Genomic DNA, 27,934 nt, shown 5'->3' on the forward strand with positions numbered 1-27,934 from the left:
TTATTAATTAGTTGTTGACCCTCTCTAAATATATCCTTTCCTAAATCGTGTCAGGAGAAAAAAAACCTTAGAACGGGTTGAGGATCTTCAACTCAGCGTCCTGGGTGGATTTTGTCCGTTATCTTCCTTTTATTAACCCAGTGAAGATAACCAAATTATTCTATAATTGCTAATTAGGGCTTTATTTCACTTGTTTTATCCAAGGCAGGTGTGTGACGGTTCCCCGCCTTGTAGAGCCCTTCACGTTTGGAGCGACGTTAATAAAAGCTTGACTGAAGGGTTTTCGATGTTTAGATTTAGTTGAATGGTATCGGATACGTTTTTATCGAGATCAACGATTCTATTTTGTTTTATCAAGCGCTGCAAAATATTACTGATCGCGTGTTTATACCCCGATGAAAGTTCCGTCGTATGTGGACAAGTAACTTAGTGCTGTTGGTAAAGTTTTATGATTTAAGTTTTGTTCAGTAATTACAAACACTACAAGATTATATATATATATATATATATATATATATATATATATATATATATATATATATATATATATATATATATATATGTATATTGGAGATTAGTCCCTGAAGTTGACTATGATAAGGAAATGAGACCTTTATTATAAGTATAATGAGGTGGACATGAGTCTTGGGAGGTCATCACAAGCGAATTCCTCGCAACGTTTCATCTCTCGGAGGGTATAATGACAGGGAAGAGTCGTTAGTGACCCTTGTTAAGGAAGCACAAGCCGCCCTCCTGCATGTAATTACCACCTTTTTCCCTACCATCACCAACATCATTCTGAGGCGACCAGGGTACTCTGAGGGTACCCTGAGCGTACCCAGAGGAGAGGAGGGGTACTCTAAGGGTACTAAGGGATGATGGTACACACACACACAAACTATCGCTGCTCGTGTACCTTTAGAGTTACCTGTCCTGCATTAATTAAAAGGCAAATTATTACAGTAAATCATAAACAAATTAAACAATAAGTGAATGTACACAGAGCTGTACAGCTGATCCTCCCCTGTAGTGTCAACTCCCAGCTGCGTCAACTGGCCGCCAGGAGGCAGCAGGAGCCTTAAAGGCTCTGAACTCTAATCTCTAACCTCTAGGTATCAAACACAAGTGTAAAATAGTCCTACTATATTATAACTGTAATATAGTCCTACCTTCTATATATTTACTACAATACTATAGCGAGCAATAGTATTCTATAGTCCATTATAGTGGATTATAATGCAATAGCCTAGCACTGATCCGCGTTAATATGCGTAATGAAAAAAAATTGTTTTTTATATATAAGAGGGAAAATAGTATACCAGATATACTGATATGTTAGTTTTTGCAGATTGTTATTATCGTATATTCTTTCTTGCTTCTGGGATGAGTGATGAGTGACATGACAGGTGAGGAGCACCTCATGGAGGAGCTGTGATGGGTGAGGAGGAGGGCGGGCGCGGTGAACCTATAATCCTAACTCTGGATAATTATAGGTGCAGGTACACCTCTAGTGGTTGAGGGGGAGCACTGGGTGCGTGGGGTGGGCGTGTGGTGTGGTGTGAGGGAGCACTGTGGGCGTGTGGTGTGAGGGAGCACACTACCTCATCTCATTATTTCTCGCCCCCTCGCCCCTAATATCACTGCACAAGGAAATTACCAGCCGCACTATGCAGTCCATGTCATACACATCCGTCAGTATACACACCTGTGGAACAAGCTTCGCTTCAGCAGTATACAACTCTATACAGAGTGTCGTAACCAGGGGGGTGGACCAAGCAAGGGTCCTCACTATACACCGTCCGGGGGGGGGGGGGGGGTAGAAATAGCCTAAGCTACTCTATCCCTTTGAGATGTATTTTTTTTTTGTCTCAATAAACATACTTGAACTACACATCACCCCACACCTTCTGGGCCCGGTTGTCAAGGGATTACCCAAGTCCCTAATGCCCGTAAAGTGGTCCTTAGAGCATGTGTCATATTTCTGGAGACCCATCATGTTATGTATGGTTATTTCCGTTCATCAGTGTTCAAGTGAATAGTGCACACGCACACACACACTCACACACGTGTGTGTGTTTTCAGATGTGGAGGCAGACTCCATACACAGTTTCAAATGTAAATATGATAGAGCCCAATAGGCTCAGGAATCTGTAAACCAGTTGATTTGACAGTTGAGAGGCAGGACCAAAGAACCGAAGCTCAACCCCCGCAGCAAGCACAACTAGGTGAGTTTATATATATATATATAAATAAACCCATATTTAGCCGCAACCGGTCCTCGGACCAAGTACAGTCTATCCAGCGGTCAACTCCACAGACGCAGTCATAAACTTTCACATGCTCTTCATTTAAAACGGAAATTTTCTCAAATGTAAATTAATATTATAATATATTAACATATTGTGCATATATAGGCATAGGTTAGGTTAGGTGTTTAGGTTCTGTTGGCGATTACTTGCATTTGTAGTACGTGGGTGAAGCATTGAGAACTCGAACAGAATTCGTCAGTGAAGCATTTGTGCCGGAAGTGTTCGAACGAAATCGGTTGTGAGTCGTGTGTAAACCGTTTTTCATTCATAAACAGAGGGTTTATGAATGAAAACGTGTGAACGTGAGTACTAGAATACAAATAATCGCCAACAGAACCTAAACACCTAACCAAATCTAATCTATGCCTATATATATGCACAATATGCTAATATATTATAATATGAATTTATATTTGAGAACATTCCCGTTTTGAATGAAGAGCATGTAAAAGTTTATGACTGCGTCTGTGGGGTCGACCGCCGGATGTAATGGACTTGAGTGGAGGACGAGTTGCTTTTGTTACTAGTGTTTGAGCTGCAGACACCGCGTCCGTGAAGCAGTTGGCATTTGGCCTCGGTGCAGAGAGGAAGGACGTCGGTTGGGTTAACTGAAAAAGCTCAGTTTTACTCGCCAAGGTAAGCAAGTGCAGTGGTTGTTATTATACAATTTGTATATAAGTGGTGATATCTTTTTCAAGTAATCATATCTAAGGCGTGATAACTTGGCGGACGTCAGGCTATGCTGCTCCAGGCTGTGGCAGGCTCTGGGACGTAGTCATCAGTACTGCGTGTTAGCGGGTTTTCTCATATAAATTAACTTCATTATTTATTAGGATTTTATGAATAATTTAGGCATAGGTTAAGTTATGTTCTGTTGGCAATTATTTATATATATACGGTACGTGGGGGTGAAACCATTTACTGAGTTTCTATTCGAACAGAGGTCGTCAGCAAAGCAGTGTTCGAAATGCTCAAAGGTCATGAGTTGTGAGTCGTGTGTAAAGCGCTTTTCGTTCATAAACAGGAAGAAGGTTTAGTAGCTTGATTACCGATTATTTGGCAGTTATTATTGAGGACAGCTGGGAGAATTTGCAGTACGTGCGTGAAGCATTTAAGAGTGAGATACACGAACACAGGAAGTAAGCGAGACACTGGTCGAAAAGAGTTCGAACATCATCAGTTGTGGGGTCGTGAGCAAAATAAATTTAATATACAAACATCAGAGGGTTGGCGGTTGCATTAACGATCATTTGACTATTATTTACGAGGACGGGCTGTTATAAGCTGAGCCTGTGAGAGATAGTGTGGCAATTAGTGACATATTCTAGTAGATGTGGTGACCCAAATGATTATCCTGGTGTTCTGTTATTAATATTGTAACCCTAGTTTAACCTTATATTGTAAGTTCAGGAATCTGTACACCAGTTGTTTAACAGTTGAGAGGCGGGACCAAAGAACCAGAGCTCAACCCCCCCCCCCCGCAAGCACAACTAGGTGAGTGCATGAGAGCGAGCGTTAAGGTACCCAGCGTTGCGCAGATCAAAATATGGCCATACCCTCTTCCCTGGCTGGATCTTAGGGTCGCATTTCCCTCTCTTTTACCCAGGCTTGTGGCCCTTAGATTGCTCGCACGCACATGTCCGCCTTCCAGGAGATAAGTCGTTGCCTCGGTCAAAATACTGTGCTTGTAACGTTTATTCTGGGCTAAAGGCTCGTATCCACCTGTGTGGACCCATGACACGTCTCACTTTGTATCCCAGGTTCGTATCCCTTCCTTTATTGTGTGTATTAGACATGTGTGCGTGTCATTACGGTTGAACGAACGATCCGGAGAAAGCTCAAGTCATTACGACTATATAGCACTTGGAAGGAATAAGGATTTGAGATGGGACGGGGAAAAGGAATGGTGCCCAACCACTTGGACGGTCGGGGATTGATCGCCGACCTGCATGAAGCGAGACCGTCGCTTTACCGTCCGGCCCAAGTGGTTGGGCGCTTGCAGGATCGTGGTGGTAGCTCTTGGACCCCGCCTTTCTAACCGTCGGTTGTGTAATGTACCGACTCCTAACCTATTTTCCTCAATTATAACTTAACCCGTTCTCGCAAATTCGTATAGTCAATATTGACTTATTAAATACGTGCATAGGTGACATACTAAACATAATAGATACCCTTAAAAAGCTTCATAGAAAACACCGACCTTACCTAACCTTTTTAGTATGTTAAGATAAGCATCTTATTGTTTCGTAATTACAATTATTACTTAACCTATACCTATAATAGGTTAAGTAACAATTGTAATTACGAAGCTATAAGACGCTTATCTTAACATACTAACAAGGTTAGGTAAGGTCGGTGTTTTCTATGAAGCTTTTTAAGGGTATCTATTATGTTTAGTATGTCACCTATGCACTTATTTAATAAGTCAATATTGACTATACGAATTTGCGAGAACGGGTTGTATAACTACTACATATATTTCTCTCACTCAGCCGCTCACGCACGCACGCACTGAATCCCTAGGATGTAGGCCGTGGCAGCAGTCTAACTCCCAGGTACCTGTTTCCTGCTAGGTGAACAGAGACATCAGATACAAGAAACGCTGCCCATTTGTTTCCTCCTCTGCCGGGAATCAAACCCGGGCCCCTTTGGACTACGACTTGCGAGCGCTATCTGCTCATGGTGTGCGTGTGTTCTTGTGTGCGCGTTTGTGTGTGTGTTTGCGTGTGTGCGCTTCCACAACATCCTTGTGCTTCCTGAAAGCTAATTTCGATATTTTCTAATGTGTTGCGGCCAGCACAGTGTACCAAAGCTCACCTGACAACACAAGGCGCGTATCATCCTGCTCTCTCCTACACTGATTGCGTCTCCAGACATTATTTATCAAATCTAAAATTTCTAGGAATTAGCAGTGACGCCACACTAGTGGACGACCTCGTTAACAAGGACTTCACTATATAGTGGGCAGCCTCGTCAACGTTATAATGGACGGACTCGCTAATGAGGGCCTCACATTACAGTGGGCGGTCCTGCTAACGAGGACTTCACTATATAGTAGACGGCTTCGCTAACGAGGCAACAGCGGTGAAGATTTCCACAAATAGCTGTCCCTGGAGTTGGGTTTATGTCTGGTTGTTAAGGTAATGATTGTTCTTGCGGTCCTGTTGACAAATGCAATGAAGAGGCAATTAGTCTCTCCAGCTTGTTAAAATGCGTGATGATATACTTTTTGCCTTGTTTTAATTGTTATTGCGATAGCCGGTGAGGGATACCGTGTTATCTTCGCCCTTACACTGTGTGTTGGGGGTCACTTAGCTGCGGCTCACGTAACTAACATTGACTAAATACTCACCGCCTCACTTGTCGACACACGTAGAGAGACCGCTGCTGTCGCTTCAGTGATGGTGAGTGTGGGCGGGTGTAGTCTTCACCATCATTACCAGCAGTGTTGCATCAATGATGGTGACGTGAAGACTCAGGTGTAGCGATCACTCGGGGATGATGCGGGTGGAGCAGTGATCATCATCCATACAGCTATTGTGCGAGTAGTGGTGTACACAAGCGGGTGAAGCAGCCAACACCATGACCGCACTTAGGTTATATCACGCACCGACCTGTGCTTCACTACACCCACTGATCTCCAGACATCACGTGTTGCCCTCTGCACCTCCCCACAACTGCCCTTATTTCTCATATGAAACGATCTTTGCGTCTGATTTCACGTTCAGAAACTTGAGGTATTTACCGCATCCCGTATTGCAAGGCAGCCTGGCCAGAGGGGCCCAGCGTGACTCAACTGTGTCAATGTAAACACACTCCCAAGAGGGTGAGGGCGGTCTGGAAGACGCTCTCGGTGTGGAGGTCCCTGGCGGTCTGAGCTGGGGGCGGCTGGACCCTCAGGAGAGGGGGGCGGAAGGGGGAAGATGGGGGAGGGGGAACTCATTTTGGCGTGAAGATAGAAGGGAAAACTGGGATAGTGGGTGCTGGGGACTTTTTGGGTGGTGGGAAGAGGGAGATGGAAATAGGAGGCACGTGTTGGCGGAAAACATTTTGGAGATGAGGTTGGAAGGTTTGGGATGGAAGGTTAAGGGAGGTACCTAAAAGTGGGAAATATTAAGGGGTATCCCCTGGTAGTGAACCAACGAGGGAGGGTTGCCAGGGGGTTAGCTAACTTGGTTCCGTTTTCTTCAATGCTAAATACACAATTCCCTTTTTCTTTCGAGAGGGGTCGAGTTGATTCATAAAAATGATGTTTGTGGACTAGAGTACTCTGTGGCCAGCTGCCTCGTCCACCTGCCCTCGGAACCTCACCAAGACACAACGGCCGCTAGAGTAAGACCAGTATTCCTTCCACCATATATTCCGTCCTAGATAACCTGGCCAAGAAAATATTTTTATATTTGCGCGTCTCTTTATGTCCCCCCCCCCCCCCGTCCCATCTCAAATCCTTATCCTGACCTCTTCCCAGTGCTATATAGTCTTAATGGCTTAGCACTTTCCCATGATTAATATCCTTCCCCTTCTATTTATGTAATGCCATACATTCTTACGGGTAATTTACCAATTTGTTTGAGAAATGAGACAGAAAATTATGAGCTAATAAATCGTATATTTCGCACGTCAGGGCTACTATAGTCTCTTATAAGTATGGCGAGAAGTATAAGAGCGGCAGGTGGTTCAGGATGGTCAGCGTCGCGACCCGAGTCGACCGGGAGGTATAGACTTGACCATCAGCTGACCTGTTCCCCCCTTGACGGGTTGACACCGTTGAGGTTGGCGGCACTATATGTGGTGGGAGGCGTTGCTCATGCGCCCTCCCTCCTCCCGCGCCTCCACTATCACAACCCTCTCCACTACCTTGGATGTAGTTTGGTCATTCATACGTAGCTTTGAAGCTAGTCTAATATACTTAATACGAATTAATTTTCTTTATAATTTAATCCTAGTTCATCGCCGGCGTGGAAAAGTCTCCCCGCATCAAAGACATAAGACACCAAGAGGCGCTTACATCACGGCAGAGGAAGACACTCTCTTCTGCCAGTAAGAAAACTTGGCGGGAGAATTCCGTAGATTATGATTGGCTGGCAGTGCTGACGTCACAGTCATATTGATTACCCGAGCAAGAGAAGCACGTGAAGAGCCTGTGCGAGCAACGTCTGTACAGCGATATTGATCTCAGAGTTCCCAGAAAATAAGTACCTCAAAAAATTCAAGCGTACATGTACACGGTTTGTTACAACAATGACATCAACCAGAAAGCCAAATCACGAGATAATAAACAACAGCTCTCGTGTTGAGTGGTAGAGGCGGCAGAGGCGCCTGCCAGACCCGTGACATATTTACCAGACGCAAAATTTGCGGACGCTGCAGAAGTGGTGCGGTAGACGGGAGAGTTGCCATAACAGAAGGTGTCCCACCTTGGCCGCGGCCGCCAGGTATCCAGCATGCAGCCCCACGAGGTGACCAGTGCCCCGCGCCCCCCTGCATGTCCCTCAACCCCCAGGTGAGTGCCAGGAAGCGGTGCCACCGGTCTCTGGCTCTGTACCTCAGATCGCCAGTGACGAGCCTTTACCCGTGGTCATCAGGTTAGCTACAGTGATCACAGGTTAAGCGCCTGACCATTCTGCTCAAGTGAGTGTAAAGCGTTTGTTTAAGCGAACATTATTACTGCCTTATATATTTTAGTGCAATAGGCGCCAGACATAATTCTTGGACATCAGTGTTTTGGCTTAAGGGTTTTCCTAGTGTTGAGATACACACAATCGTCACTCATCTGTGTACTGGACTGTTGTTATCAGAGGCGTGTTGTGGCACACTATTGTGGAGTATAGTGCGCTCTGTGGCTGTTAACCAGTCTTTGATAAACTACTCGCGCGTGTAAATCATGCAGTGGGTTAATTAAACATTTTACGTAAAATTGTCTTTTTCTATTTTCTTAGTATGGGTCCATTAATATATTTTAACTTGGGAAAACTGTCATATATTTATGAATTAAGTTATTGATTGATTTTGTTTATACCCCATAAGGTAGTCTCCGTCGAAAAAAAATTAACATAAAATATTCTGTTCAGTAGTTGTTGACGCTGAAACTGGCATGGACAAAATTCTAATGCCAAATATCAATGGACAAAATTCTAATGCCAAATATCAATGGACAAAATTCTAGTTAGTGGTCGTTGACGTATAACACACACAGACAAAACACTAGCGGGCGTAGCAGATATCACGGTCAAAAAACTAATGTCCATCTACCTACAGTCCAGCTGAAGGCGAGTGAAAGAGTATGTAATTTCGGGTTACTTTACGATGGTCTGTGGAGCAAGCAGCCACCTCGCCTCAGTGGTCGTCTGGGGTGGCTGACAATGACGGCTCTTCACTCTACTGGTAGTTAAACCTTTTATTTTAAGTAAAAGTGAAATAAAAAGCCTACATTTCACATGCGTTCACGTTCGTGCTCCGAATTAGCGTTAGGCTATGTGCACATCTATAAGCGTCCGCTGTGTTCACCATGATGTCGATCTTATCAATTGGTATTGTCTTATGCAACAGCACCTGTGATCGTGTGTAGCAGGGACACAACTCCATTGAAAAGAAAACGCTTGACGCACTTCAGTTTTTTGCCATTAGCATTTTAATCAAACCCAGAACTACCATTAAAAGGTTTCACAGCCTTTAAAGGACTCATAATTCACTATATTGACATTTTTATTGAACGTGTTACAGTTCTTAACATTATTGTTTTGTAATAAGCAATTAGCGTTTTATGTTAATTGGTTTAGTACAAATTTGAATGGTATCGTACACTCTTCGATATAAAGTTTTATTTTACAGCAGTTTTATACCTTTCTACAAGCCTCACGCCCTTCCTTCAAAAATAGATAATAATAAAAGTATTTTATGGAAACTACAATTACTATTTATTTTTACTATTTGTTCATTTAACTGACAAATTACTAGGTATAGTATTTATATAAAAAGAAATGTACACAACAATGAGGTAAATGACATGTCAGCGGGACCTGACGCACCCGCGAGGTCCGCAGTGCGTCCGACTTCGCGGAAGGATACACACCATGAGGTGTTTTATTTCTCTGTGAATACATGCAATGAGAGTTGTAGTCATGGACTATGTTCAGGAGTAAAGTATACTTGCTGGTTAATCAATAAGGTATTATAGTGGCCTTAAGGGGTTGATGGGTCTTAAGTCCAACTCTAAACCAAACGTTCATTTACGTCTGCAGCATACACACGCGTATTCCTTTAATGTGTAATTGGTACATTTGTGTATGTACACTAGATGGGGTACCCGGCTGTACACGGGTCTCTTTCTCCTTACCACTTTCTCCCAATCTTCCTACTACGTCATATACATCTTCTATCCCACCTCTCATCCCATGTTCTTCGCTTTTTCTTCCCCCTCTACCTTTCTCCCCACTCTACAAACACACACTCCACCTTTCCCATCAACCCTCCATCCCCCTCACTTGCACTCTCCTACTCCCATTTCACCTGGGTAAACAGCGGGAGTAAGCATGGAGAAAACTGGCAAACATTGCTCTAACTCTAATTATTATCTTATTACGTGGTATGTAAATATCAACATTCCTACTTTTAGTTGCAAGTTTTGCAGCTTTATCTGAAGTGTCATTCCTTAGTATTCCTACATGACTCGGCACCCAGTTAATAAGTATCCGACGACCTTGACTTTTGAGTGTTTGCATTAATGCTATAACATTTGTGATAACAGGACACTGCCATCACAGTGTTCTTTCTCGTAACGTTTCAATAGCCGTTCAATAACACAACTGCTATCTATCCCTGTGCCGCAAACTACCCCCTCCCCCCTTGCTGTAGCCCATGGCCTTGGGCGTGACTACACCCGCTGCCATTATACAAGGTACATTAGGACAAAGGGGGAGTGGTTTGCGTCACAGGGGGGTAGATAGCAGTTGTGTTATTGATCAAGGTGTGGAGTGGACCGCCTTGCGCTAACTTGCGTCCACTCAAGGATTTCCTTGCGTCCTAGAATGTGTTTCCTAGGTTGAGTATCGGCTCCTGGCCCACTTTTTCACACTGTTGATGTTTAATGCCATTACCGTGTTCTGTGTTTTTTGTTTACATATAAAATTTGGTATTGGGGTTGGCTTCTAGCGCTTCGTCTAAGCCATTGCACTAATTGATAACTAATTATGAGAAAGTTATTTCATCTGCCTCTAGTTTCCTCCCCGGGAACATTGTTTCATCTTCTTCATCAGTTTCCCTTAGAATCTTAAGTCATGTGAACGTAAGAATAACCGGAACCGAAGAATGATTATTGCCCCATACGAGACCGTCCCTGTTTATATCCACCCAAACTCATTCATATATATATATATATATATATATATATATATATATATATATATATATATACATATATATAATATATATATATATATATATATACATATATATAATATATATATATATATATATATATATATATATAATATATATATATATATATATATATATATATATATATATATATAATATATATATATATATATATATATATATATAAGAACATAATAAAGAACTCGGTAAAGAACATATGCCGATAATGTCCGTCCTATGCCTGCTCTCCTCCGGTGTGGTGTGACGGGTAACATTCTTAAAAACATTTGTGGTGTTCCATTATAATAAGTGCACTCATAAATAATGGGATCCAGTTCCCTGTCTTCATAGCTCAGGTCCCTTGACTCAAACAAGCCTCGTCACATTCTGGACGTTTTCTAGCTCTTTGTGCTGTTTTCGACTTGATAATGGTCCAGGACGGACCGCAACGCAGGTTTGGTCATCCTGCTCATATACTAATGACATTGTATGTCTACGTCCAGTAGCCACCTCTCACACCACTTCTAGAGATTGACTAGTTCATCTTGCGTTGTTTAGTCCTTCTCGGTTCTGATCATTATCATTAGAATAGTCAGGAAATGTTGATATGAATAATCATATTTCATACATAACGTCGTGCACGTGTCACAGGAACGGGACGTGTTCTACACTCGTTACTTCTCTCCATTCCAACACTTTCCCTGTAATTCATTGGGGCCTTCCTGAAAGGTAAGGTAATTATCATGAGGAAGCACTAAGCCATTATGACTATATAGCACTTGGAAAGGATAAGGAATTTGATGAATAAATCTACAAGGGCCGTGATGAGTGTTCGAACCTATGCACGGGTTCGTAGTCAACTGTGCCACGACATGGTTAAAGAATTGCAACCTGGAGTGCTGCTGCCCTCACGAGGATCCCGAAGCTTCTCCCAAGCCCAATCGGGGTTTCACACAATTCCCCCCCCCCCCCCCATGCACCCGGGCTCTGTCAGCCAAATGTTCTACCTCTACGCCCTTACTTCAATACTTACAGAAATCAATATCCAATGAACAAATCCACAAGAGCCGTGATAAGGTTCGAACCCTCAGGATGCAGGAGTGGGGCCTCGTAGCCTGGTGGATAGCGCGCAGGACTCGTAATTCTGTGGCGCGGGTTCGATTCCCGCACGAGGTAGAAACAAATGGGCAAAGTTTCTTTCACTCTGAATGCCCCTGTTACCTAGCAGTAAATAGGTACCTGGGAGTTAGTCAGCTGTCACGGGCTGCTTCCTGGGGGTGGAGGCCTGGTCGAGGACCGGGCCGCGGGGACACTAAAGCCCCGAAATCATCTCAAGATAACCAAGATAACCTCATCACAGCCCTTGTGGATTTTTTCATTTAATATATCACGCTATTGTGATTTTTGTGTATAAGGAATTAGGATATGGAAGAGGAAAGGAATGGTGCGCAATCCATGAAGAGGCAGTCTACTGCCTCGGCCGGGGATAGAACCCGGGTCCATTGACTGGGAATCCAGAATGCTTCCGACTCCCCTTTATGCAGGAAGTCTGGAGGACTTTTGTTCAATGGTTACGGTCGGTCTGCAGATGTCATTTTGAAGTCCATACATACTTGCATCAACTTATGACACGATCTTTGACGGTGCTTGTATATTATTGTATTACTTTGTGTTGCAGGTGAGTGGTGGTGAGGGCGGTGGTAGCCGGTGGTGGGCATGTGGGAGAGTCCCCGGAATGGTGTGGACGAGAGCCTGGCGCCGCTGGCAGCGATGGGCGTGTATAGGAGCAGCCATGGTTGTGGGCGCTTGGTTGCTCCTAGCTGCACCTTGTGCCCTCCTAGCATGCCCTCCACAAGATTCCGAAGAGGTTCCTTCTGCTACCACTGACAAGTCCAATGAACACGACGATGCTGCTCGCCTCTTGTGCACAGCCTTCTCCTTCGTACCTACAAGCCAGCAGCATGAGCTTCGGACCTCCCCTCAGCTGGGCGAGAAGAGTCCGTACAGCGTGGCGTATGACTGGGTGGCCGCTGCTCGATCCTTCACGGCTAACGAGTCGGTGACATACACAACGCACACGACGCCCGAGATGATAAGTCACGTAGGAGCGTTAGCTGCCCGCTGGACGGGGCCGCTTTCTGTGGCATTATTTGTTCCATATTCAGATTTCTGCTTAGCTGCGGCCCGAGTGGCCTTCTTACGTGTCTGTGGTCCCCCGGACGTGAAAGAACGGGTTTCGTGGCACCTTTTCTGGCCACGGGATACACCTCCCGCAGCTGACTGGCACCTTGTAGTGGATGAGAACACCATTGACTGTGACACGGACAAAACGTCATCAGTGCGTGGGTTTCGTACAACAGAAGGTCTCCCATACCCAGTGAATGTGGCTCGTAATGTGGCCCGATCAGCAGCCCCTACGTGGTATGTGCTGCCATCTGACGTGGAACTGTATCCATCACAAGGACTAGTTGAACAATTCTTGGGACTAATCCAAAGAATAAATTCCGGGAAAGAGAGAAGAGTGGCGGAGGCATCGCCCCGAGTGTTTGTGGTGCCTGTGTTCGAGGTGGCAGCGGTGGTTCCCTTTAGTAAAGAAGAACTGGTGCAACAATATCAGCAGAATGATGCCGTGTACTTCCACCGTCATGTGTGCGCTCACTGCCAACGGTTTCCTGCGCTCTCAGACTGGATACGTCAGCCAGGAACACCTGGCATTCTTAAGGTATGTTGCTAAAGTTCACAATTTACATTTGTGTATACAAGTATCTTTACCGACGACGATTCATTCGTGAACATTGCATAACGTCTCAGCGTTACAGAAAGTGCGCATTTATGTACTAAAACGCATTTCTAAAAGTAGCGGACACATGAGAGCAGTTTAATGGTTAATTGTGCAACTCAGTGCAGTTTTTCCACTGGGTTTCAGGAGCTCTTCCAGGAATGATATAATGGGTACACTCTGCAGGTAGACGATTAATTTCGATGTGTATTACTATGTTTTATTTTATTAGTGGTCTTCTTTAACAGCCAGTGTCAGCGGGTTTTGCCCGAGTGTCTAATGCAACGTAGACAACTTTTAAGATGCTAAGAAAGGCGTTCCGTTTGAAGATTACTTTTGTTTCATTATGCAGCCATTACAGAGTTGTTCCTTTTCTTGGTAGTGAGGTTTTGTGCCTTTTCATAGTAGAGGTTTCCGTGCCTTTTCTTGGTAGTAAGACCATAAACGTAAGGAAACGCTCGTTATCCAGTGGTGGTTATCATAAACGCTTGGTAGATCTCGTCCAGCGAGCGATAAATAGGCTCACCTCTTAAAAAATAATATTTGTATTTCTGGAGTAAGTTTTAATTTTTTTTAGTAGCTTATCTTACATTTTTAATGCAATTATAAAGCTTATAATAAGACACTCAGAAGAATAATTGGGTTGAAAACTATTAGTAAGAGATTTAAATTAATCAAATCCTGGGAAAAAGTAGAAAAAAAGACAAATTTTAGCTTGGATCATATCATACAAGAATAAACATTACGTCACTTTGGTGTGAAAACTTATAGATTTGCATTAATATTTGTTTTCTCACAAGAAATCCCATTAATGTGATATATGAGACAATCATTTGGAGAAATGTGTGGCTTGGGAGTTCCCAGGTCGAGGGTTCGAATCCCCGCGTTTCTCCAATTGATTTTCTCGTTTGTTTAGTGCGCGTCATTGTATTATTAGAGATAAAGTGATGATTGATAAAACAGTGGTAAATTAGTCGAGCATTGAAGGAAGATGTTTTTGTTGAGAAAACTTTTTTCTAATTTATTCATAGAACTGCTTCATTACATGATAAAAGTATCACATAACCCAACACACACATGGGAAAATAAAGAAGTGACGACATTTTGGTCCATCTTGGACCCTTATCCAGGGCGGACTATGACGTCGTCACTTTCATTTCAAATATATGTCCAACCACTTAGACTAGACCCTAGAGCGACGATCTCGCTTCTTGCAGGTCGGCGTTCAATCCCCAAGTGGTTGGACACCATTCCTTTTATCCGTCCTATCCCAAATCCTTCTCATATCCCCTTTCAAGTACTATTTTGTCGTACTGGCTTGGTGCTTTCTCCCCACTTTCATTTCACGCGTGTGGGTTGGGTTACTTGTTTCAGCCACGTCATTGTTAGCTATTATCTGTAAGATTATCATATTTATGACGGAGTGTGTTGGTGTGCAGGCCTTCTCGGTGGTGAAGAGACAGTTCCCCTACCACCGCTGGGAACCTATTTACATCTGTACTAAGGCTGAGCCCCTTTATGATGAGCGCCTTACCTGGGAGGGTCTCCAGGACAAGATGACTCAGGTATGTTGCAAGTCTCTTCTTCTGTATTACACAAATGCCAGTAGACACAGTAGATATTTACGAATCAGGTCTTGCATGCCTCTTCCTCGAGCAACGATTAATATACTGACTAAACCACACGTCACAAGATGAAGAAACGGCAACGTTTCAGTCCATCCTGGATCATTATTCTTATTCTTGCAAGGGTCCCGGCAGTACAGTCGGAGTCGTTCTCGACAGCATAATCGAGAATTCTGGGTTCGAATCCCGGGAGGCACAGAAATGATTGGGCACATTGCTTTTCATCTAATGCCTCTGTTCACCTAGCTGCAAGTAGGTATTCGGGAGTTAGTCAGCTTGTTGTGGGGTTGCATCCTGGGCGAGGTATAGTAATTCGACCCTGGGAGGGACCCTCGATACAAGCCTAACGTGTATGAATGCACTCTGGCTTCCTGTCCCCCGACACAGGGAATTATTATATTATCAAGTCGAATGTACAACTTGATAATGGTCCAGGACGGACCGAAACGTCGTCGTTTCACCATCTTGTGATGGTGATGGTGGAGATGGTGTTTGGTCATCACATCTTTAGCCACGTTATTGACTCATCATCTTCAAGAATTGATATATTCACCTTAGCCAACGATTAACTCTACGAGGATGCTACCCGCAACAGTTACCTAGATCATAGCTACCAATTTAACTGCTAGGTGAACAGAAACATGAGGTGTAATATTTAAGAAGTGCCTTAACTTCTCACCCCCCCACCCTTACACGGGAGTTGAACTCGTGTCTAGTTGGTTGTGAGCCGACTGCACAACAGGGTATCCATACTACATCGAGCCCGTCTTTGTTCTACTGTTATTCATGCATACCAATACCCCAATATTTCGTTATATAGGTAATGCCTATGCGAATGTTGCCGTGTAATTTTAGTATTATTTATTTGTAGCATATTAGTGTCTTTAGGCATAGTATTTAGCTCTATCGCTCTATCTAGAAATCCTAGATTTCTATCTAGAAATGGATTGATGGATTCCGTAAAAAATGCGCCGAGTTAAGAGGGGGCGGGTTGCGCAGAGTATTCCGTTGTTAGTGACTCAAATTCAAATTTTTATTCAGGTAAAAGTACATACATAGATAATGAGTTACAAACATAATGTTGGATTTATAGATAGAGCTAGTACATACAATACCTAAAGCCACTAATACACATAGTGTTTCGGGCAAGGTGTGTGGGGGGGAAAAAAAAAGACACTTAGACTAAACCTTAGTCTAAACCTAGACTAACGTGGGTGTGTGCGCCTTCCGTTACCAGATGCACGAGCTGTGTCTCCGGGAGTACAGCATGGTCATCTTGGACACGGCCTTCCTCGTCCACGCCCCTGGTATCAAGAGGAGGAATAAGAACAAAGCGAAGGACGACGTCTGGAGAGATCCTTTCGTTGCCAAGAATGCTAAAATCTACGACGAAATCATGGAAGAAATGCAGAAAAAATTTGGCCCAAGTGAAAAATGCCGTCGACATTGACCTGTGAGGGGAAAAGTGGATGTGTAATATAATCAGTGCATTGTTCTCTGGAAGACAATGTAACGTTATGACAATGGAACATTTCCTTTTCCATGTGAATATAATGAATGAAATTTCCATGTGACTATAATGAATGAAGTATTCGATGCTAACTGAAAAATCACTATTTTTTCACTGTGTGTGTTGAACCTGATGCGGGTAAAAGAGGTGCTCATCTTTACGTGTTCCGGACCTATATATACCTTCTCCTGGCTGCTCCAGCCTCTGCTAGCAAGGAATTTGCGTTGTTACAACATGATGGTGTATCAAGTTAATGATTTGTTCTTGTCTTTCGGGGAAGGGCGTGGGATTGATTGCTTTGTTTTTCCTCCTCAGAGAGTGGCTTCTCAAACAGATACTCGTCGAACATTTTCTATCCGAATAGTTACTCCCTAAACAGTTCCTTCGCTAAATACTTGATCTGCAAAAACATTTGTAAGTGTAACGTGCAAAGGTTTAAGTAATTTATTAAACTCTTAGTACTTAACATGTTTTGAATTGATATTTGTTCATTTTTGCAATTCAGCTGTAATTTGTGATTAAATTATAAGATGATGTGGAAACACTTATGATACATGTACAGAATTGGCGCACACCATAATGGGTGCTCGTACATACCACAACTGTTTATATGAAGATTTCTTTCAGGGAATTATCTTTGGATAGTGTGTATTGGGCAGTTAGGATGTTGTAACTCAGTCGTAAAGAGTGTCCAGTTTATTAAGTCTATTGAATATATCTATTTGTTCTGCTTCTGATGAGAAGGGAGGATTTAAAAATAACACCACAAAAGAGCTGTAACATAAAACACATTTTATATTTTTCAGTAATACTCTTGAATATTTTACATTTCATCTTTGCCTTGTGTGGGGAAAACTGACTTATGAGACTATATATATATATATATATATATATATATATATATATAATATAATTACATATAGTCAGTCTGGTGTTGACAAAGGCTTTAACAAGCCGAAACGTTCACCTCATTTCATATTTCTCTGTGGATTTTCCGCATACATATATATATTATTGCAATTTATATTAATTCAAATTTATATTAATTTATACAGTATAGTGATTTTTTTACGTTAATTTATTTCGATAGCAGACTGTATGATTTAAATTCCTTTCTACACATTCTGGGGGGGGGGGTTTATGGAGATATATATAGTCTATCAATCAAAATTATTGATTAGTAGACATTCACTGTAGTATAAGACTACACGTGTTAGTAACTAAAGTTGAATACAGCTTATGTGTATGGTGAATTTTGGCCTAAACCACCAGGTATGAACGTGGATGAACACGCCAACAGATACTCCTCATGGGCAAGACTGGCTTCATCACATGACACTGGTTGTACCAGGTAGCTAGAGTTAATTCTTCTCCCACTTCAATTTCACCTGTCAAAGGGCACACACACAAGCACGCTAAAAAAGGCCTGCACAAATGCAAGTGAAATGAGGAGATCCTTCACATACAGTATATCCTTTGCTTGTTGTATATTGAAAGTATTCTGGGTAAAACCTAGTCAAAATTAAAAGCAATGAATATCAAGGGAAAAAAGAGAGATTCACATATATCTTAAGACAAATGTAGAAATCGAAATGCTTTTGTCCTTTTCTTATGGTCATTAAGACAACAAATTGTAGTAGTAAAGTTAAAAAAAAAAAGTATATATGGTTTACCTTATGGTATCGTAGTTGGGACAGGAATCCTTTTCGGATTATCAAGATTCCTCCTATGTCAACTACTGATGACCTTCCTCAGGATGCAATGCACAATAGTTGTTTATCTCTGAGGTAACTGTTTTCTACTAGGTGATAAGAGGCATTAGGTGAGGAGAAACGTGGCCAATCGTCATTATTTCACCCGAACCGAACCTGGGATTCCAGGCTACGAGCCGAGGACGGAACTCCCTGAGAGCAGGCTGGAACACATTATCAATATACTGTACAGTATAATTTCCGTGATAGGCTACACTACTGTTAGATAAAATATATCATATAAAATATATCATATAAACAAATGTATAAAACGATAAAAACGTACGGGTGATATTAGAAAATATTGAAGTGTTCAGGGAGAATCTACACAAAGTCTTCAATTTTATTCTCTTCCCTGAGGCTATGGGTCCCCACAATTGCACCAGAGGTTGTACCTCTATTATTATTATTATAGAAAACTTTGTACTGTATTGCATTCATGCTGGTACTGTATTCTGACTAGGTGAATATTTGTTCATAATCGTTATGCGAATTAATTCACAGCAAGAGAGATTTGTACCCCTTGTCAAATTAATAAAATATACGCACAAATTTGTGCGAGTTAATCTCACGTGTTATGCATAGGTATTTTTAAAGTGAGGGCATAATTACAGGTTATGACCGAATAAAATTAATCAACAATCTACCCTACTTTGTCGACATAAACCATTATTATATCTTGATAAATGTAATGGGTTGGGTGTCTATGGGAAGATAAATCTCTAATTATTCTAATTATTATATAATATTAATATAATTAATATATATATATAATAAATAATTAAGGATTTTTACATTTTTATTTATTTGTAATTTGAACATCTTTTTTTTTAAGTGGAAACATTTTCTCGAAAATAATGTAATTGTCAGGAGACAGTGGAATGCAGTATGACAATATAGTAATTGGAAATATTAACAACTTATTGAGCGAATAAAAAAAATATAGGCTATATCTACACAGAGATCTGGAGGTTCCTGGCCTGTAGTTACATCACACAGCAGGTATCTCAATTCCTGTACTGGAATATTTCTGCTTGTAAAACAAGCATGAACTTCTGGGCTCCGCGCCTTATGGCCTGTCACCTATTGCTCTCTACCGTTCTACTTGAACTTATCAAGCGGTGTATGTAGGTAGCCTCATCTAACTCTCCTTCAAGGTCTTCCCACTTGTTCACCATTCAAACACTAGGGAAGCCTCTCCTAACAACTCTGGCTTAACAGTGATATTGTACTAGTTTTAGCCCATTATCTCGTCGCCACCCACTTCCTCGTGGGTTTAAAGGATTCCCTCGTTAATTAGTGGTGAGGATTCCCTTGCTAATGGGAAGGGATTATCCCTTCCATAATCCATGGAACCGCTTACCTGTCAGAGCGATAAATACAAACTTATAATTATAAAATCCAACTGGAAAAATCATCAGGGCAAATGGGGGGGATCTTTGACAAACCGCTGGTTTCCTGTCCTCATCAAGACCACAAGTGTGTTAAGTGGCCCTCTGGTAATGGGTGGCAAAGATTCCCTTCCTAATGGGTGGTGAGGATTCAATCAAGATTCCTATCTTGAATGCGGACTTCCATAAATTTCTTCGTAATAGTGATCTTGTATTGATGATGGAGCTCGCTTGGACTTAAGGTTGTTTTCAATAATTATTTTAGTCAACGCTATTTTAATTTCACTTTTTATTTCTTTTGAACACACATGTCAGTTTATGGTCGAAAGAGTGGCAGATGCAGTTTAATGCTTACAAATGTAAGGTTCTGAGGCTAGGTATATTAGGTAATGATGATAGAGTTAGTAGATATAGCTGGGTGGGACTGAAACTGCAGAGTCTGATTGCAAAAAAGATCTGAGGGTCATGATTAGTAGGAATTTAAAGCAAAAAAATTAATGCATTAATGTTTGAAATGAGGCAAATAGGTTGTGGTTACCTTTTGGAGATTCTGGGTCTCTGGCCAGGCATCCTGGTTGTGGTCTGGTCAATCAGGCTGTTAAACGCAGCTGCTCAGTCTGAAGTTGATCAGGTATCCTTTAGAGATGTTTGTCACGTTCTCTCTTGAACACCAAAGAATAAGAATAAGCAATAAAACACAATGTTATTCTTCAGATATGCCTTGCTCTTGTTAGGCCCTATTTAGATTATGCAGTCCAGTTTTGGTAGCCATACTATAGAATAGAATAAATTTGCTAGAACGCATTCAACAAAGGATGACAAAAGTTAATCCTGCAAATTAGAAACCTTCCATATGAAGAGATATTGAAAATGCTTAATTTACATTCATTTGAAAGCCAAAGAGTTAGGGGTGACATGACTGAAGTGTACAAGTGGATTATTAGGTATATAGAAAGGGAAGGGAATTATCAGGGGAAAGCACCATACCATTACAACTATATAGCACTTGGAAGGGGTCAGGGTAAGGATTTGGGATTTGATGGGGGAAAGGATTGGTGCCCAACCACTTGGACGATCGGGGATTGAGCGCCGACCTGCATGAAGCAAGACCGTTGCTCTTCTGTTCTGCCCTAGTGGTTGGGCGCGGGAAATAATAATAAGGTATTAAAAAGAACATGAAATAATGAATGTAAACTGCATAAATTATCCAGTTAAATTATCCTGGGTAAATACTGGTTAGAAAACAGGGTTGTTGTTTTATGGAACAAGTTATCAGGTAACACAGTAGATGTGGCATCACTCGATTGCTTCAAGCATAGATTAAACATATTTATGAAAGAGTTTGGGTGGATATTAATAGCAGCAGGCTCGAATGGGTCAACAGGCTTTCTGTAGTTCCCTTAATCTTATGTCCTCCTCATTTGCATTTTAATTGAAGAGGCTCTTTTATACATAATTGTTTTCTGTTCATTGTAGAATATCAAGAATATCATATTTTTGATAAGGCAGATATTATTCTTCATATCAAGAATATTCTTTATATTCTTGATATCATGATAAGGCAGTTATTTAATACACTCCTGTACCACATTAGTCAAGATGATGGTTATGTTTTTGTTGATGTTTCCGAGTCAAGTACAGCGTTTGATATGAGCTACTGTGTTTACCACTTTATATGGATGTAACATTCTTCCCATGTTCTTTGTTGTTGTTAAGTGAGAAGAATGTTGCAGACATTACTTATTGGTGTGTGTGACACTGGTTATAATACATGAACATTCTCTTCCAAATCTGTCAATTTCCTACATTTTATTTACAAATTATTTATACCTACAAGCTATCAAAATTTTGGCCATCTAAAACTTTTAAGGTAAGACACTGATAGTAAGCACAAACTTAGCACATTGATATAGAGGGGAAAGAAAAAAAGGGATATACTGCTGTATATTGTACACATTTTTCTGATATTGATTTTGGGCTTTAAAATAGTCTCCATTGTTGTAGAGTAATAGGTTTAGCGAACCCTATTGTCAGAAAATAGAAGATACAACCTCTCACCATTTAATAGATAACTTCATGATCTTGCCTGATAGCTTGGATGATGTAGTTTGTTATGATGTTAAAGGCATCATAGCTTGCAATGATGGTATGTAATGGCTGTCTAGCATTTATTAATATGCTGTGGTTTTTCAAGATAGGAATTGTTTGGCAATATTTTGAATAAACAAATTTGAATTCAACAACCAGCATCCATGTTTACTATGGTATCTATGACTAATAAATGATCTTACTTGAAACACAATCACTTGGTATGAGTGCTAGACAGTTCCCTAGTATTATTCGCAAAAGTGACCTTAGAATCATCGCACAATGCTGTTAAGTACATATGTAAGGTATTTTGCATGTCACTTGTCCTATTATATGACAAGGCTCAATAGCTACACCATGTAAAACTTTACACTCAAAAAACAATTGTAACATTAAAACCTTTGACCCAGCCAATCTATATTTAGTGAGGACTTCAGTTAGATTGTGATTCTTTTAATATCACTTTTAACATTGGCATTATAGTATCTCAATGTGCATGAATAGTTTGGGAGAAATTAGCTAAGGGTATCTCAAATTCTTATAACTATATAATCAATTTTTTTTGTACAGCTAACAGTAGCTATATATACTACTATACACAAAGCAATAACTTTAATCTTGTGAAATCAAGCTAACTCAAAGGATGAAGATTTTTTCACCACCAGTTTTATTGTACAGTAATACAATATTCAGGGTGGTATCACTTTACACCATGAAGGGTAAAACCGAGGGTTAAACCTCAAAACACTTATACAGAATGTCAATCATAAAATAAATTTATTAATAATTTCAATAAACTGTACAGTACAATGAAGCTCTGTAAGTTGGCCATCTTTTGGAGAGCCAATTATCAGGCTCCAGGGAAGTCAGCAGGTAACCTTCCCTTGAATTTTGATAAATGTTCTTGCAGATTGATAAATAAATAAAATTAAGTTGCATTTTCTTAATTATTTTTCACAATAAAAAAGATAAAAAATAGTCAATACAGAGTATTATGATGTAATCAATAAAACTGATCAAATTCATGATCAGTGAACACAAGCATTAAATATAAAAGATTTATAAATACAAATAACTGCATTAGTACATAAACTTGCAAAATAAAATTACTCTTCTGAGGTCATGTAGCATCTGTCAAGTCCCAACACCTCACTTCCTCTTGGGAGATTCCTATCGGGTCAACACAGCAGAAATTTCTCCAGGAGAGACTACCATCACACAAACCTTTTAGTCTTGCAAGCCCCGACACTCACAAACACCTATCTGCTAAGGTACTGGTCATCATCTATCATATGATCCCTTTACTTCACCCTTATTGTTAAACAATTCTCAGACATTCTACTAACATGTTAATACAGAAGTGTATGCCACTTTTCTCACTACACATTTCAGTCCCTTATTCTTTTCACGTGTACCACATCCATCATATTTCCACATTGCTATACCCATTCCACACAAATACACCAATTACTTTTCATGAACTATTTTTCACTGCATATATACTAGAGAATTTCCATACCAAAACTTTGCTTCTAAATGTCATAGCCGTATTAGTTGTATACTATCCCTCGATCCTTTCTTAGCTTCCATGCAAACATTCATTCATTTGCTTATGCTATTCACATTTCTTGCCACTCATTACCCCTCTCTTACCCAAAGTTACTTAAATCTTACTACCTCATCCCATTTTCTAACCAATTTTGATCTCTGTCTTGCCACATAATAGGAAATTACAACTAATTATCAAAAGGCCCCAAGCCAGGAAGACTATTTAGCACTGACTGTATCTTGGAATATTTAAAAATCCTAATCATCACTCAGGATGCTAATACAAAAACAAAGGGGGATTTACACAATACATAACATCCCATACTCTTCTCTCAATGACTATAAACTTATTTTTTCTATGTTAACTAGTCACTCCCTCCCTTCCCTGCCCAACATCAGACTTCTTCACAATATTTTGCAATCTCTAATCTCAGCAAAGAATGCAACAATACAGTATTTACAAACAATCCACTACCACCCTTGCTCCAGGTGCTCCTTTTTCTCAGACGTAAACAAAGCTACCACCAACTCCTTGTTACCTTCAAAACTTTCACCCATTCATGGCCACACAACCATTCCCTCAACTCTACCACTACTTTGATTTTCACAATTACCCCCATCTACCATTCTCTTAAGGACACATCTCGCTTAACACCTAGCACATCTATCGCTCCATTCATAAAATTACCTTATCCTTCTCTCTCCTTCCTCATTTATTTCTTACATTAAATGCACATACACTCAATTCTACACACATTCCCTTCAAAAGTAATCTAAACGGCTGTTTGGCTGGTTTCTGTCCAACCCCCCCGAAACATGGGTGCTTGCTGGCAGCAACCCAAGCACATTATCATCCCAGGAGAGAATGAGGTCAGGTTGTCTTATTTCCTAGCAAAACTAGCATGAGTCTCTGGACACCAGAGAATTTGTCAACACTTAAAGGAGGCATTTTGTTCAAAAGTAAAAGGGAAACTAATAAATAAATTAAAAGAAAATGACAAAATATGACTAAACAAACTAAGGACAAAAGCTAACAAAGATAAAGTACCTCAAAAATATTGAGGTACTGTCAATTCACAAATGGTGTGGTAACGAGGCCACTACAACAAGACGGGGGGCGAGACTTTGATATCTTATTTTGTTAGGTATCCCACCCAAGATACCACCATAGACCCCATTGCTTATGATATATACCTGCTAAATTAGGTCACATGATGTTCATTGGTCAGCCAGATTGCCATATTTGCCAGCGAACAGGATGAATTGTTATAACATTAAGCTTAAGCTCGATGTCATAGTTTATGTGAAAGAACACGCACAGTAATAGGGCAGTTGCACTATATAATCACTATTCAATAAACAATACTAATTAAAATACTGTTCATGTAAAGTATAGTAAAAAATAATTTCCACAAAATAACCTGGTTGAATAGGAGTGCATCTCATACACTGGCAAACAAGGTTCATGCTTTCTTAAGTTGGTTATGATCATCATCAGCTCTTGAAATGCAATATACCAATGCTAGGTCAAACTGAATGAGTGAGTGCATTGTAGTATCACATTTACAAGTATTAACATTGACAAAACTATTATCCTTGTGTTACAATTAATAAAATTGTATTAAAATCCAATAAATGTACGACTTGTACACATTGAATACAAAAAGTACAAGTATTCAATACTTAGTCTGACCTCCAAAAAGTTCTCAGGCTTTAATCATATAAAAAAGTTACTGTAATCATTCATGCAAAAAAAATGGAGGTCAGTAATTTTATTTGGGGTACATTAACCAGCCAAATATTATGTGCCACCAACGTCCAGTTTTCAGAGGTGGTCAATATTCTGTACGATAATAATTCATAAAATAGTAAAGGTTATTCAACAAACTTTAAAATAGCCCATAGAAAATGGTTGCCTATTTGAGACAAGTCAAAAGACGTTTTGCTTCTTAAAATAAAATATTAAAACAAAAACCAATAATAATTACAATCATGTGCTCTAAATTTGAGATAGAATATGAATGTTACACATTTAATTTTTAATTAAATTAAAATGACATTACAGTAATTGTTATAACAATTACAGGTAAAATCCTATAGTTATCTTTTGTGAGATTAATTCTTGTTCTAAAACTATACAAAATATTTTCATGACACTAAAATACTGTCTGTACAAATTTACTTCTAAACTATGCAGTCCAACTAACTAGAAAGAAAAAAAATGGGCAGTACAAACATGGAAATGCCCTTTGCTTCATGTTGAAGTAGTAAGTGGCTAACAAAGGAAAGTGCTAAGGCTTCAAGATCAAGTGTCATAATGCATACAAAATAATACCTAACTATATGTACTCGGGAAAATCTCTGCTACTTGGAAATCTCTCGACATACCGTGTCATGTGGTATCGCTTCGTATTTAAAATATAACATTTTTGCAAAGCATATCTCTGCAAACTAACAAAATTTATCTAATACAATCTACAGCTGTACTATTTTCTTGCATAATTGTTAATGCAATTGGCAGGGCTATTGCCACTTCTTTGTTCTAACAACTTTTCAAACTATTAACTAGGTACAATTAATACCTAGTTTAGGGGGACTTAAGACAAGGCATTCAAACCTACATCCCAATCCAGGGAAAGCAAACTTACTGAGGCATTGTCTGTCACCTTTACTAATTAGGTCATACCAGCAACTAAATTATTATACTAAGATTTTTTTTGTCTAGTTGCCAAAATCACTTGATTCAACTTTAAAAGGTTGAGTTAAACCCATCCTTTAAGAAAAGCATACAAGCATCGTAGCCTGTCAGCTTTCCTGTTTTAAGGAAGAAACATCCAAGAATGTTCACCAAGCTCTAGTGAGATTCAAACTCGTTGCCCAAGACTGCATCAACTATACCAACCTAATCATGCAAGCTCATAAATCGGCTAGACAGCCACACTTTGATGTTTCATCCTAACCACCCAGACCATTCTGTGCATAATCTCTCAAGGCTGAATTGAATCAAACATTTAAAAAGAGGCTGTTAGTATTGGACATATTAAACCTGTTTCAAGTGACGTGTGCTATTTTGCAGTTTTCAGTGACTTGATCGGTAGAGGTGATGCAGTTCTAAGTAGGTATCAAAAGAAGGCACCAAGCAGAGAAAACTATTTAGCACCATCTGTCACAGGATATTTAAAAGATCTTGAATATCACCAAGGATGCTAATACTAGAGCAAAAAGATACGAGATGAGCAGTGTCAAAGGGCTCCGATTCTCCAAGGATCTTATAATTGGCATTAATTGTTGAACAGTAGGTTTAAACTCGATTTAAGGCTATTGCATGTTCATGATATATACTACACAAAATCATCAAGTTGAAAATATGTACTATGTACATTAAATCAACAACTCTGCCTCCCTGTCAATGCAGCAGCAAATTTGTGCTTAGAATCCAATATGTTAGCACCATTTGGTATTAAATGTACACTGTACTGTATTTTGACCAACTGCTATCTCTTCCAGGCAACAGTCTAACATTCATATTACTAGCCCAAGGAGGAGGAGGAACAGAGGCAAAGGTACTCTTTCCCCTCCTCCAACTCCCATACCTAACAACCCATCGTCCCAACTAGTATGTTGTATTTTTCATGTAATCAATAAATCCATTAAATTTGTAAAGTATTAACAAAAATTAAAACATCAGAATATTGAAGTTTTCTATGCAATGGTCTTGAAAGGTTATGTGGGTTGCTTGGATTCATATGTTACGGGTTAGGCAAAACAGTTGAATATTTAGTAGAGTTGCAAAGAGAGAGAATGGGCTGGAGATAGTGTTATCAAACAAATACGTTTTAGTAGGGTTTCCCAGCTCTAGCCTTTCAAGTTTGTCATGTATAAGGAGTATAGGTGGACGGTAATTACAATAAAGACTTCATTTTTCAGAAAGTCTCAATTGCTACAATGCTCTCTTAACATTTTTATCAATACTGCAATGAACATTGGTATATTTATTACCAACTATTATACAGTGTTTAAATTTTCACACCGTTTAATAGTATTAATGACAATGCAGTAATTATAATAGTATATTACAGCCACAAATATTTGTATATACTCACAGCGGCTGGTACACTTCAATCTAAAAGATGAGATCCGGTCTTTCATTCCTTATGACTACAGTAATAATTATACAAAGAGAGACTTGTATTCATGTGGCAAAACTCCTCTTCGAGGATAAAACGTGTGATTAATAGAATAATCATTTAGGTTAGATAGTCGAGATGTGTAGATGTCGGCAAAGCGGAAGAGACGACGGGAGAAGTATGTCGGATTATCATGAGTTCTGAAGACACTGCCGAAGTGTTGATTAAATATCTGCTTTGACTTCTTTCTGTTGAGTTATAAAACAAAGGTAAGCCAGCTGGTTACAAAAATAGTTTACTTTAACAAGCCACACGCAAGTAATAAGGAAGCCCAGAACACAATACAGGTACCAAGAAAGAATAGTAAAAAAGGACAAAGTGAGAAGTGGACGAGTATGCATAATATAAAGAGAAAAGAAACAAGATGAGA

At 40.1% G+C, this 27,934-nt stretch overlaps 3 protein-coding genes across 5 annotated transcripts in view; 1 reads left to right on the top strand and 2 right to left on the bottom strand.

Moving 5' to 3' along the window:
- Window positions 1-6,169, bottom strand: part of LOC123760351 (uncharacterized) — a 55,058-nt gene extending 48,889 nt beyond the window's left edge. The window contains exon 1 of the mRNA XM_069338279.1: window positions 5,662-6,169. The gene's annotated coding sequence lies outside the window, so the exon portion shown is untranslated. The remainder of the gene's footprint in view (window positions 1-5,661) is intronic.
- Window positions 1-22,767, top strand: part of LOC123760352 (beta-1,4-glucuronyltransferase 1) — a 29,669-nt gene extending 6,902 nt beyond the window's left edge. The window contains exons 1-4 of one of the 3 annotated variants that reach the window (XM_045745971.2): window positions 2,836-2,945; window positions 12,364-13,407; window positions 14,904-15,029; window positions 16,327-22,767. In XM_045745971.2, the coding sequence (XP_045601927.2) occupies window positions 12,421-13,407; window positions 14,904-15,029; window positions 16,327-16,539 (1,326 nt within the window). In that variant the 5' untranslated portion in view covers window positions 2,836-2,945; window positions 12,364-12,420 and the 3' untranslated portion in view covers window positions 16,540-22,767. Of the gene's footprint in view, window positions 1-2,835; window positions 2,946-7,675; window positions 7,813-12,363; window positions 13,408-14,903; window positions 15,030-16,326 lie in introns of those variants that run through there. The other 2 variants (XM_045745970.2, XM_045745969.2) reach the window with 2 other exon arrangements.
- Window positions 22,590-27,934, bottom strand: part of Nt5c (5' nucleotidase C) — a 31,970-nt gene continuing 26,625 nt past the window's right edge. The window contains exon 9 of the mRNA XM_045745964.2: window positions 22,590-27,752. Within this exon, the coding sequence (XP_045601920.1) occupies window positions 27,548-27,752 (205 nt within the window). The 3' untranslated portion in view covers window positions 22,590-27,547. The remainder of the gene's footprint in view (window positions 27,753-27,934) is intronic.

Source organism: Procambarus clarkii, chromosome 39, assembly GCF_040958095.1.
Source record: "Procambarus clarkii isolate CNS0578487 chromosome 39, FALCON_Pclarkii_2.0, whole genome shotgun sequence".
Lineage (NCBI taxonomy): Eukaryota > Metazoa > Arthropoda > Malacostraca > Decapoda > Cambaridae > Procambarus > Procambarus clarkii.